The sequence below is a fragment of the Fundulus heteroclitus genome, chromosome 6 (genome assembly GCF_011125445.2).
Source record: "Fundulus heteroclitus isolate FHET01 chromosome 6, MU-UCD_Fhet_4.1, whole genome shotgun sequence".
NCBI lineage: Eukaryota > Metazoa > Chordata > Actinopteri > Cyprinodontiformes > Fundulidae > Fundulus > Fundulus heteroclitus.
The window spans coordinates 32,597,208-32,611,008 of record NC_046366.1 but is presented as its reverse complement, the minus strand read 5'-3'; the positions used below and the strand labels follow the sequence as shown (position 1 = coordinate 32,611,008).

The 13,801-nt window shown below is 38.8% G+C and overlaps 1 protein-coding gene across 9 annotated transcripts in view; it reads left to right on the top strand.

The window, feature by feature from the left end:
• LOC105930942 (rho GTPase-activating protein 12) overlaps positions 1-13,801 on the top strand; it is an 89,098-nt gene that overhangs the window by 18,209 nt on the left and 57,088 nt on the right. Inside the window, exon 1 of one of the 9 annotated variants that reach the window (XM_036138620.1) lies at positions 13,487-13,599. The exons of the other annotated variants lie outside the window; for them this stretch is intronic. Within the exon in view, the coding sequence (XP_035994513.1) occupies positions 13,576-13,599 (24 nt within the window). The 5' untranslated portion in view covers positions 13,487-13,575. Of the gene's footprint in view, positions 1-13,486; positions 13,600-13,801 lie in introns of those variants that run through there. 9 annotated transcript variants of the gene reach the window in all.

Genomic DNA, 13,801 nt, shown 5'->3' with positions numbered 1-13,801 from the left:
CAGCAACACGCATCCCCCACCGACGTCACCACAGACTGATTGTTTTTTCTCTGAAAGGTTATCAGAGACTAAACATAAGCAGATTCAGCCCCGGCCACAATGGAGCGCCTTCCTTCCTCGAGCTTTTTTGTCCCGTTCGAACTGGAAAACTAAGGTCACGAGTAGTTACGCTTGTTCTAGTTTTGTATACCAGCACTCCGCGTTTGGATGTCAGCACTTCTCCCGTACTACGCTCATTATTGGTGTGGCTGTAATAAGAATAAATTCATGTTCTTTTATCTGCTCTGAATTGTCTTTCAGTCGACTCTGCATTAAATCACTTCAAGAAATTAAATTGATGTCTTAAACAAGCGGGATTTAAATGTAACCATAGAACCAAAGAAACCATGTTTTCTGTCTTGAGTGACTCCCGACACATCTGCTCTAATTTACTGCATTTTGCATTTTTTTTTTTTTAATGGTTCGTGGCATTGTTTAATATTCAGAAAGCGTAAACAGATCATAGATACCGTGATTGAGCGTGCCCCGCATAGCTCAGTGTGTTCAAGAGTAGGGCTGAACGATTTTGGAAAATAATCTAATTGCGATTTTTTTTTTTCTTAATATTGCGATTTAATGCGTTTTTTTTCCAGTTTAATTTATCATGTGTTTTTAAACATATACAAACAATAAATCAGTGTGTTTCCTCGCTGTGCAGATTAGTTGCTAAAAGACCCGCAGCATCTAAACTCAGCAGAAATGATTGCGTTCTGCCTACAATATATTTCAACTAAAATTGCAATCTTGACTTTTCTCTGCGTTAACCACAAGCAACAAAAATGGCCTCTAAATAAAGATGTTTGTAAACAAGGACTATTTAAAACAAGAACTTTTAATGTTTCTATTAATCAGAATATTATTCAAGAGAACAGCTTTTAGTTGATTTGGACATCAATCCTTGTTGAACATAAAGTGCAACCAACAAGCAAGTCTCTGTATTAAACTGAATGACCATAACTTAATGCTATATATGATTATATAAACTCTAAAACAATAAAATTAGATTATCTCACTGCTGCAACTGTCTTCCCTTCCATGTGGAGGCAAACCCACTTTAAACATTTTACTGACACCTAAAGGACGTGTCTAATTCCCTAATTGTTTCATAGCCAAAAATTGCAGACTCTGCGATTTGGAAATTGCATTTTTTTAAATCGCGATTATATTGAAAATGCGATTAATTGTTCAGCCCTATTCAAGAGCCAAAAAGTTATTACATAATAGTTGACGACACGGCTGTTTGAAAGTTTTAAACACGCAGAATTATCCCTAGCTGTTTGATGTCACAGACAATTAATTATTCTTTTGGTTTTTGTCGTTTTTGAGCTAAAGTGATCCTCTTTGATGTTCAGGACAACCATCCGCCAGTTGTGAAAGGATTTATTTGTCTGAAGCGTTTTTTTTACCTCTTTAACTCGTTAGTTTGCAGACTCCTACAGTAGAGTCAGACGTGATGTTGCTTTCAGGCACGTTTCTAGAGCCCCGCTAATTCACAGTGTGGACCTGCTGACACTCATTGGCCTAAATATACATCATAATATAAGAAGCACATTCACAATAGTTCTACTGTCCCTCCCTCTGCAAGCAATTATTAATTACAGCAGTTAGGAGGGGTGGCAGTGTCACACGGGTGCGTATGTGAGCCGTCTCTGTAAAACGTGGATTTATTATGTTAAAATAGAGGTGAAATGCTTCCATTTTAAGCTTGAGCATCTTATTTCTAGAGGACTCTACTCCAGCAGCAGGGCGCCGACATTTTTTACAATCAGTGCAGGAAGTACACGCTGCAAGTCGCTCCTAAAATGTTTACTGTTGTGATAGGCACGATCGCCTGACTCTAATTGATTCATGACTAGAATCAAAAACAAAACAAAGTTAAAAAAAATAAAGTCGCTCCCTAACAGGGCTGTACAATCTTTGCCGAAAAACTAATTTGGGATATATTGCAACCATAATTGCTTGATTCAGACTTTAGTTAGCCACAAGCAACAAAAATGGCCTGTAGATAAAGACGTTTGTATACAATAACTATTTACAGCAAGAAATTTAACTTGTTTGTATTAATCAGAATATTCTTATTCAAAAGAATAGCTTTGAATTGAGTTGGGCATCAAAAACAGTTTGACTAGTGTTGAAGGGTTAGGTGAGATTCCTGAAAATTGCTGGTAAAAAGTATGATTTCTAAAACAAGAAATAAAATTAGATCACTGCTGCAACTCTGCATGTGGAGAAAAAACCCACTTTAAAAATTTTAATTACACCTAAAGGACACATTTTATCCATTAATTTGTTACACAGCCAAAAACTGCACACCTCTGCGATTTGGAAATTGCGCTTAAAATTGCAATTGTATTGCAAATGCGATTAATTGTGAAGCCCTAATTCCTAAATCTCTGGAAGTCGGTGGCAACCTGAAGTTAATGAAGTTGTATTACCTCACTGATGCTGAAAATACCTCACTTGGATTCTTCTTCCTGCAGTAACAGCCTCCGCACTGAAGAGTGTTGGTATTTATTATGTATGATGCCTTCGCTAATCCCAAATAAAGTTGGATTTATGAGTTTCCGACAGGCTGATCTATCTGAAAATAGGCTGATTACAGTTACCAGGCAGTTTTTTGACTTTCGTTTTTGTCAAATGGCACTTTTGTACTGCCAGGTATGGGTGGGCGACGTGTGTAGTCTTATAGGTGACTATATGAGTGTGACTGCATGTCGCTGTAATCACACCAATAAACACAAATACTGCTTCTAGAAAACATATAAACCAGTCAAAATAGGCTTCATCAGGACACTAGTTACAGGAGAAACCAGATTTTTCTGCGTTTAATCATATTTTGGACCTAATTGGTATTTATTGATGCTCCTTAATGACCCAATAGTGTATAAAACAGCAAAAATAACAACCCCGACAAAGCATAGACCAGAAGTCTTATCACAATAATAAAAATAATTGACACGATAAATCCCCATCCCAGCTGCCAGGTTTTTTTTTTTTCTTCCTTTTTAGCACAAATGTCAATGCACAGCACTGCTTGTAGCTGCACACCCTGACAGGTCCTTTAGATTTAAACCACCTCTGTTTATCTCGAACGGCCTCACTTCTTGTTTACATGGACTATTTGCTGTAGCCGTAACGTCTACAGCGTCAAGCTGTGCCTCCTCGGTGTCGTCTAGCAGCCGAGAACTGGAACATCTCTTTGCTATTTTTTAATGAATGAGACCTTCACTCTGGATCCTGCATTCATCTCTCCCCCCTGTGTTTTTTTTTTTTTTTCCTCTCCTGGATAGTCCTTTATTACTGCGTGAAGCCGGTGTCATAGAGGAGATTTATGGACGGTAAACACTGCACTCCTCTTCCAGTGACTGATTGTTGTTCAGTCAGCTGGGTCCACAGTGCTGCAAAGCTTCATGCCAGACAGAACGTGGGTGTTCCCACGCCGGCTTGCTGACATGAAACCGCTCGAGTTTCAGCTGCCTGCTTGTTCGGTTTTACTCAAATCATATATATATATATATATATATATATATATATATATATATATATATATATATGAACTCATGTGATCGTGTCCTGCCTATTTCTTCGTTCTTGTATTGCTGTTACCGTTTCAGTCTTGCTGATGACTCTGTTTTTGTAAGGAATTAGAAAGTGCTGCAGACTTGGAAACCCAGTATATCTAAGAATGCTTCCTAAACCCGAGCAGCGGTGTAAACGCCATGAGGCGGAGCCGTGTCCGTTCGTCCAGCAGCTCCAGCTCCTTCCGACACGCTGCTGAAGTGGAGCGTTGGAGTGGGCCACGCTCTTATCTGATAGCTGGAGCAGAAACAGGGGACCATTTTGTCCTTTCATCATTTTAATCCTCACCTCATCTCAACCCGTTTCCCTTTTCTTTTGTTTTTCACCTGGCCTGGGCGACATTACCAAAAACAGTAACTCATTATTTTTAGGTCGACATACGGTATTTATCTCAATAGGTTTTTCTTTTCATTAATTAATTATAAAAAGGCATCTCAATCAAAGCTTTGTCTCAGATATCTCATAGGCACATTTTCTTAACAAACAGCTGTAGATAAATGTGAGAAGCAGCTGAAAAATAACCTATTGGAATACATTAAAGTATAATTATAACACAATATATACCATCTTGATATAAACGATATAGACAGATCTCTTTTTAAAAAAACTTTATTTTTAAAATCTTGCCCTATTTTGACACAATCAAAAGTTATTTTAAACAAAAAGCAGAAAGTCATGGCTTTAATAATCAGGATTTAATGTACAGCACAAGTGTGGGTATATGCAGCCATATACAATAAATAATTATATACAATCTGATTAGGTTTATTTTCCAGGTCAACACCTTTAGAATAATCTTTGCTATTCTTTCCATTAGGCCTAGATCTTTGTTTTAACATCTGTGATGAAAAATGATTTTCTTTTTGGGTCTGATGTAATATTCTAATCTCTAAAGTCATGTTTTCATTATATATAAGCTGAAAATCATCATAATTAACAGGAATAAAGGGCTGAAAACAACAGTCTGTGTGATTAATCTGTATAATTAGCTTAACCTATTAAACTGAGTTACTGAATTAAATGAACTAGTCAGTAATATTAGAATTAATTGAACACGGCTGTATCTTTTTTTCAGTGAATTTGAGTAAACCGTTTTAACAGCAGCCTCTGCCACCACCATAAATTTAAATAAATCTAACTCAGTCCAGTGGTTCATAAGGCTTTAAAGCCCACCATAACTTCTTCAGTCAGATGTCACCTACAAGCTACCCTGGAGCCTTCTAGAAAAAAAGAGCAGAAACATTCATTGTTAAATGCTCAGAGATACAAGCAATCTTAGCATCTAATTTGTTTAATACCTTAATTTTAACAATTAAAGTATTATGATAAAATTCTTTCATTTCAGTTCCACAGCTGAAAAAAAGCTGTAATTCATGCAAAAAGGAGCCCCTTCCAAATGAACGTGCTCTCAGAAGCCTGACCTTTCTGTTTGAGATATCCTTTTTTTAGATTAGATTATATTCAACTTTATTGTCATTACACAGGTACAGGTACAAGGCAACGAAATGCACTTCAGGTCTAACCAGAAGTGCAATAGCAGCAAGTGCAGGATAAACAGTGGTTCCATATGTACAGGACATGGATTATTACTGATTAAATATGGAGATGTATACTATTATAGACATAATTTTACTGTGTATTATTATTATTATCAATGATATTATTCCATCTTTAAGTTGATAACGATGGAATAATCTCCAAATTCTTCTTTTTAACACTAAATTTGTTTTTGTTGTTTTATTAACCGTACGCCGTAATCATTAAAATGACAAGAAGTGAAAGCTTGAAATATTTAACCACATGTGAAATGAGTTACTGTCTCTGAAACGAGTGACGAAACCATTTGACGGTATTCTAGTTTCCTTTGCTGCGCGTGTGTTCTAAAAAAATAGGCCCGCCTGTCAGGTGATTAATAAAGTCATGTCTGTAAACGGAACCGCTCATGATATCGCTGCTGAGGCTGACCCTCAGCTTCAAACATGTCAAACTCAGTATCTGATGTATCACTAAGTAGCGACGTGTTTACACCACCTTAAAAAGCCCCCGGCCGCCTGGGACCGGCCGGTGAATTCAGCCAAGCAGATGCTCCCCTGTAGCCACTTGGTATAATGGCTGTCAAGGTCTCAGTGTGTTTTAATTTGCTGCTTCGCTGCACCGTCTCGTCGGCTGCCTTTCATCATCCCGCTGCCTTCAGGATCATAATAATCCTTCGGCATGTCCTGTAAAAGGTTTGCAAGAAAGCCCACATGATGAGCTGAAGGGGAAAAGTCCCTTTTTCTCCATGGAGGCGTTTTGTTGTCTCTCGCCGCTACAGCTGAAGACGTAAAACGTAAATTTTTAGCAGCAGAGGTGTCAAGTAACTAAGTACAAATACTTTGTTACCTTACTTAAGTAGAAATTTTGGTTATTTCTACTTTAATGGCGTAACTTAATTATTTTTTAGCCGACTTTTTACTTCTACTCCTTCATGCAATTATCTGTACTTTATACTATTAAAAGTAGTGTCATTACTTAAATTTTTTTAGCTTGTTTTTGTTCTGGCTTTTCAAAAAAAACTAAATAAAAAAACATAACACACAGATAAATGGCGCTACCCGAACAGAGTGATTATGATCGTGGTTGGAGGCAGTACTGCGCTGAGTGGTTTGGCAAACGCTCCGACAAAAGCTTAAGAGTGAAACGTAGAAGAAGAACTTTGCATTTTTAGGATTAATTATTTAATTTATTTAAAGTTTTTTGATTTACTGCTTGGATTAATCGTTGATTCTTACAACACGGTCTACTGTGTACAGACACACAAGGATAAGTGTTATAAATGGGTAATACACTTATTTTCATGTCCATTTTTTTTTTATCTTACATCTGCTGCCCTCATCAATTCCTGTAGCTACGCTTGGATGTTCATTTACGTTCGAATAATAAGTAAAGGGTTATTGATAATATATCTCTGAAGTTGCACCAATACTTACTTGCAACCAGGCGTCAGATTTTCTGCCTCATGCTCAGTATTGCACTTTAATGGACCTTTTAATATATTTGCATTGCACTAAATGGTTTGTTTTCCATTGACATATGTAGGTGAAACAGCCATTACTTCTACTTTATTACTTTAAAGTAGTATTAAATCTAGTACTTTTACACCTTTTACTTGAGTAAAAGGTTTGAGTTGATACTTCTACTTCTGCAGAAGTATATTTAAACCCTATTATCTATACTTTTGCTTGAGTATCAGATGTGAATACTTTTGACAGCTCTGTTCAGTAGTTGGCCTTAGGTGTGCAGAGATTTCATGCACAGTTTGATTTAGTATGCTTGGAAGTGAACGGTGTGCAGAGTTCAACTATTGCATGTTTTATATGAATGCTACAGGCATCAGTTTTTATGATTCACACCCACACGCAGCGGTGCCGACAGTGGGGAGAATGCTCTGGTTTTATGGGCTTAAGGTTCTGGTTGCAGCAAAAAAAAAAAAAAAAAATGTTAGTCTGTTTCTTCCAACTAATTCCCTGTTGCTTTAGGTGTTGTTAAACACTGTAACATACTATAAAATGCTGCGTGTCTGTGTACTTATACTGAGGGAGAACCTTTTTTTTTTATTTAACCTTACTTTTTTTGGGCTAGTGGTTAGTTTTAGGACTAAGGTGTCAATCAGGTTTAGGTTAGGGTTAGTGTAAGGCCATAGAATGGATTAAAAAATAATGGAAGTCAATGCATGGTCCTCCATAAGTATTTTAAACATGGATGTGTGTGTGTGTGTGTTGTTTTTTTAAAAGATTATTGATGGTCCAGTTAGAGTTTACTGGTGTACGTTTTTTGGTGAGTAGCTGTAAAAGTCTAACAATAGTATTTTAAAAACATCTTTTCAGATTATTTTACGGCTGCATGCAATTGACTGTTAGAGAAAGATTAAAGGTGGTGCGTGGTCAAGAATAAATCCATTTAGATACATTTATTTCAGCATTTATCTGTACCTATTGAACTGAAAAATGTCTTGCCTTTACAGGGTTCTCCGCAGCACATTTCCGCATAATGGACCGTTAATGCTGAACGTTTATCAAAGTTCTGCTGAAATTAGAGGTTCATTGACGGTCAGTACGACACGAATGTTTGAGAGCAACATAGAAAAGTCAGTAAAGCTCTTGAACGTGCATCAGCGTATCTATAAACCTCCTGAACAGCATGAGCTAGCACTAGCTGTTATTAGCTTGACAAACAGCCAACCTAATACTGTTTTTTTTTCCAACAGTGCTTCTATTACAATACTTTAACAAAACTGTACATTTTATTTATATATTAAGTTTATTTGATAGGGACAGATAGAAAGCAGCAGTCCCATCATGGCGCTTACTGTGTGAGCTAAGCTAAATCGCAGCACTTGTCGGCAGATGGATTTTTACAAACTATATCTAAAATACGACAGTAAACTGTGAAATGATAACAGGGCTGACAGTGATAATAACAAATATTTAGATGCACTGGATCAATCAGAACATGGATTGGCGCATTTTAGCTGCAAAGTGAGATACCTTTTGTCACGATCAGAGCAGTGGCATAACAAGAGCTTAGAGTCTTGTTGAAAATTATCTCTTTATTATCTGTTCAGTGTGGGCATAAGGAAGTAATAGTAGTCAGTAGTAGTAATGTGGCCAGTCCAGCTTTAAATATTCTGAAAAGCCAGCCCAAACCGGAGAGGGTGGGTCGTGTCGCATAGATAGTCTACCTCGCAGCTACTAGCCTCCTCCACACTGCACCCAGGACCCGGACATATCACCTCATACGCTCACTGTGGAAGTTTTAGTTTGTTGTTAAATGAAAACTGAAGAGAGGAGCACTACTTTAAACCAGAAACCATTTTGGCAGCTCATTTTGCCATTTGTCTTCTTCTTTTTATCTGTTAGAGGTTGCATCCTTACTGTTAGAACTGATGGTGTGTAAATCAGTTACTTCTTGGCACTTACGATGTCTGTCTCACCTCTTAAAGTAGTTAAAGACTTCATTTATCCCCCTGAACCTTGATTGTCACAGTTAATAACACCTCTCAACCCTGATGAGTGCCATTTGCTCTTTATGAAATGAAATGTAATCAGCTAAAATCCCCTCCAACTACTCCCAGACAGAGGACTGATTGGAGGAAGCTATTCCTCATTTCTTTGATTGCCTCCTTACATTTGCACAGCTTCTCATGCCCTAATTAGTTCTTGTCAGCTGATTTGGAAAAAGTGACACATGAAAGAAGGGAACGTACTGATTCTGCAGACGCCTAAATAGTTTACCTTGTCTCATCAGCATGCAAGCTTATTGTTTTTTTGGTTTTTTTTTTTACACCAAACCCAGCAATAAATCTGTAGGAATTAAGCAGTCGGCATTGCGGTTGATTCTCTGTTTCTATTTAAAAGGACTTTTATGTCAGATAGAAGCAGAAGATACAAGATTGTTATCCGTGCTAGTTGCTAGTCTTAGTCTAATCCAGGTCTTGCCCAGCAAAACTATAATACTGTGGACTAGGGCTGGACAATAATTCAATACCAATATACTGTATATGCTAGTGATGGGTCCGGCAACACCGATGCGTCGGCGCATGTGTCGGTCTCATAGAGCGAAACCCGTGTCGATGTGTGTATTGCTACGGAAAAGTCACGTGACCGATACAGGAACTGTTTCGGTCACGTGACCAATACAGCGCCTGTTTCGAACTGACTGACGCGCCAAACTGTTTCTGTTCCCTCTAAGCTGCACGCGTGTGCATTCGCGCACAGCAGCGCGCACAGCAGAGCTATGCTGCGCAGTAAAGAAAATCCAAGCTGAACTGTAAACAAAATAACGGTTAATAATGGTTAATTTTTTACTATTTTGCAACTCTGGTGTGATGGTGTTGTACCACAGTCTCGCTCTGTGAGCGCCAGGTGCTGATCGGATCGCACCACTGATGGATGGGTTCTGCAACACTTTTTTGGTTGGGCGGGTTGCGCTGTGCGTCTTTGTTCTGAGCGTCGTTTCAGAAAAAAACGGCTGATCTACACTGAGTAGAAAGTTGCTACTCTGAGTAGTTTTTCCTCCCTTTGTCATACTCAGCATGTCCGATTTCAGAACAGATGATATCAGTCAGGTAACTAAACACAGCGCCCGATCAACCATTTGTAAAAAAATAAAAAAGCCAGTCCACAAGCATCCTCCTTCACATTATTTATTGACTGTATCTAAAAAAAATCAAATATATGTTTAATTCAAATGAAAATATAAAATAATACAATGCAACATACAATGATTTAAATTGTATTGTGTATACTTGGTCATCAAATCAGTGTCAGTTAACTCTGTCAACCAGGTTGCCTGTAGGGATTTTTAAGGTCCAGCAGGTGTCAGTATTCAGTGACACAGTATCGGCACAGTATCGGCACAGAGTTGCAATGTGTTGAAACGTTTCATGACGCCTCATCGACCCATCACTAGTATATGCATCGATAGACATGTGGTGCGATTGAAAAAAAACAAAAAAAAAAGTAAAAAGTTCAATAGAAGAACAGTTTTCCTTCCTTTTTGCATTCTAGCCTATCATGTAGGTTAATACTACAGTCAATACATCCTCCCAACCAATTACAACGCAGACCCAGGAATGCTCCGCCCCCTTCAAAGATTTGAGTTTTATTAAAACTGCTAGGCAACCATCAGTTTTTCCAGGTCTAGTCAGATTTGTTGGCCAATCTCTCTTTTTTTGTTTGTAGCATTGTTTTTATTTTAGATCTCAGTTTGGTGTGTCTGTATTTCTTTATGTCCTGGGTTCTGTGTTAGCAATGCCGGGTTCACACGACAGCATGATAAGCCTGATTTTGCTCTTCTGAAAAGCCCCAATAATCGGGATAGCTCTTAAAGTAATCTTAAGAACCACGTGTGGCGTGTTAAGAGCGATCTGGTCCGCTCAGGACGACGCCAGGACCGCTCCTATCTCAAATCGAGGCTATTCAAAATGTTGGATTGTCTCGGATGGATATCTTGGCGTGTGTGGTGTTCCCTGAGGACCAACAATCCCACCGCCTGTTGAATTTGACATGTAGCCAATCAGAAAGCGAGGTGAGAGAAACACGGACATTCACTTTCTCCACTCCATTATTCCTCCTTCTTGAGGTTTTTTTTTTTACCGGTTGGCAACCAACTTAAACGAGCATTACCGCCACCTACTGTTCCGGAGTATGCCGTCGTCCATGTTTGTTTATTCTGAACTCACGGTTGATCTCGAAGTTTTGTAAGACTAAATTGCTATGATGTAAGACTTGAAATCCTTTGCATAGTGATTGAAAACCATCCCTTGTTGTAAAGTGAGAGCTTCCAATGTATAACTTCTTATAACTTCTTATTGCACGTAACCCGTGCAATAATCCTGAGCAGTAACCCTGTATAAAGAGTATAATAACATATGTGCAATAACCTATTTATAAATAGGACTGTATAGAATTGTATATAGCTGTATCACTGTATAACTGTATATATTTGATTCTCCTTACCTACTTTGGCATTTTCCCTCCTCTGACCTTTGACTATTGAGCCGATAGGACAAGTGAATTTCTCCAATGTGAGGTCAATAAAGCTTATCTTATCTTATCTTAACTTAAAGAGCTTCAATGGGGCTTCCATATGATTATATTTTCTAACCTACTTTTCCCTTGTTTTCAGCAATTTTCTTTTACCTTTTCTTTACCTTCATTCCTTTTTGATATACATCTTACAACCAATTACCTTTTTTAATTTGCTAGGCTGTTGTATTTTAATGCTATTTGGAATATGTGAAGCTGATTGATAGACACCTACCAGGCAAAACATTACGACCACCATAGGCCATAGACCCTGGCCAGTTAGCAGCGGTTTCTTTATCCTGTCTGAGGTGGTGGCCTTTATGGATTGGGCTCGTTTGTCCAGCACATGCTTGATTAGATTGAGATTTGGGGAATTTGGAGGCCACGTAAATACCTTAACTTGTTGTGCGTTTCAAACCATTTGTGAAACCTTTTGGCCTTGTGGCAAAGCGTTGCCTAATAACAGTCACTAACAGTGCTTTGGTAGGTGGCAAAATTGCGTTTACATAGATGGTAGGAGCTAAGGATTATCCATAGGGCTACAAAATTATGCAAAATATATCTTTATCTAAGTATTGCTGTGTGTATTATTAATGTTACAAAAGACTCTTTGGAATGTGGTAATTATAATATCTTCCAAGTGTCATGAGGTCACAGCACGCCAATAATGTATTCAGTAAGTCTCACTGCAGTAGATTCTCACAGCGGGCACTGATTATACTGTCCCAGATATCAAAGGTCACAGAGGGCTGGACGAGGGACAATGGTGATTTATTATAATATTTACAAGTAATTTTGCCAGCTCATGGGTTTTAATATTGTACAGCCCTATTTCCCAGCAGAATATCACCCAAAGCATTACACTGACTGCATCAGTGTGCCGTGTCTATATAGCACACCCTGATGCCGTGGGTTCCTCAGGTAAGAGATGCACATGCCAGACCAAGCCACCTTATTCCATGGCTCAGTGGTCCAGTATTGATCCTTAAGTACACATTTGTTGGTGCTTTTGGAGGTGGATCGTGGTCATCAAACAGGTTTGAGGGTTTACAGTCCCACATACAACAAACTGTGCCACTCTGATGCTTTTGGCATTACCTTTCTCAGCAGTTGGAGCTACAGTACTTACTGTCAGCTGGATAACCCAATATTTCATTGCTTTGTATTCATTTGAAGTCTCTGGGCCAAATGGGCATTACCTGTGTTTGACTAAATCGTTACAGTGGCATATGTCACTGTTTTGAGATAGATGGTCAAGTAGTTTTAAACTTTGTAGGGGGCTGCATTTTTTGAGCATCAATGTTGTGTAAAAACCATTGGATCTTTGCTTTTTTGTTCTGATGTCATTACTTAAAGAAGTGTCCTAATGTCAGGAAAGCCTTTCAAATAAGTCTCCTCAAAGAAAGTACAGGCTAAAAATAAAAGTTGGTTAAGAGGACAGCAACGAGGCTCTGTACAAGACACCCAGTACAAAAAGTATTTAAGAAACTAGGTTAGAGATAGTACTAGCCCCCATTATTCAGTTTTAGGTTTTGATTTTATTTTTTTATTACAAAACTTGGGTTTCATCCATGGATATTTAAGTTAAAAAAGGAGAGCGTGAGCTTTGGAAATGCTAGTATTTCCTTAGCCTGCCTCATAAACAAGCACAAGAGGTTCTTAGGCAATAACCCTGTGTATCCAAAACAAAAGTTACTGTAAAAAGGTGCCGCTGTTCTGTCTTGTCCATCAGCTGATTTTAGTACACTCAATACTTTTAGGACAGCTTTTTCTGTACGATGCAGTTTCCTTGGACCAGGCCACAACTTGGAACGATGAAAAAAGGAGCGTGTGCACTTTGTTGGGACAGAAACTATTTAAAGTTAGGCGGAATCTATCCAGTATACTGATAATCAGGGAACGGTCGAGTATAAATGGTACTATTTCCAGCGATTGGAGGAACAGACACAGATCTCTACCCAGGTAGTCTTTCTCTCTATGTGGAGACAGCAATGTGTGTGTGTGTGTGTGCACATGTTGGCTATTATGTCCGCTGCCACATGTGCGGTGGGGCAGTATTATGGCATTATGAAAGGACAGGTCAAGCTATGTTTGTTGCTGCGGGGCACTACTGATTTCCCTCTCTGCCTCTCTATTTATGTAAGAACCAGTGAATTAGAGTCGGTGTATAGGAGGGGGTTCTCATTGTGGGATCATCTGGTTTGCCACGGGGACAAGTCGGTCAGAGACACAGTTAGAGAGAAGGGGGGAGAGAGAGAGAGGGAGAGAGAGAGGGTTGGTGAATAGGCAGGAACTGCTGTGTTTCTCTGCATCATCAGCATCCTCCGTCAGTGCTGCTGGCTGCAAAGCTTATTATTTCTCCACAGCTGTAACTCTGCTATCGGACAGTATGTACCCAGAGGAGAATGAGACGGTAAGGCACCTTCTTCATCCCTACATTTAGTCAGTGCCGGGACAGACCAAAACCATAGAAAGACCTGCTGGTTTATCTGCCTTTTGCACGGTAATGTCTTCTGCAAAGTCAGCGCAACCTTCACTATGTTGTGTGATATTTAGTTCATGCAGGTTTGTAGAACACATGCCAGCTGGCGCTCAGTGATTCTGATAATGTGCTT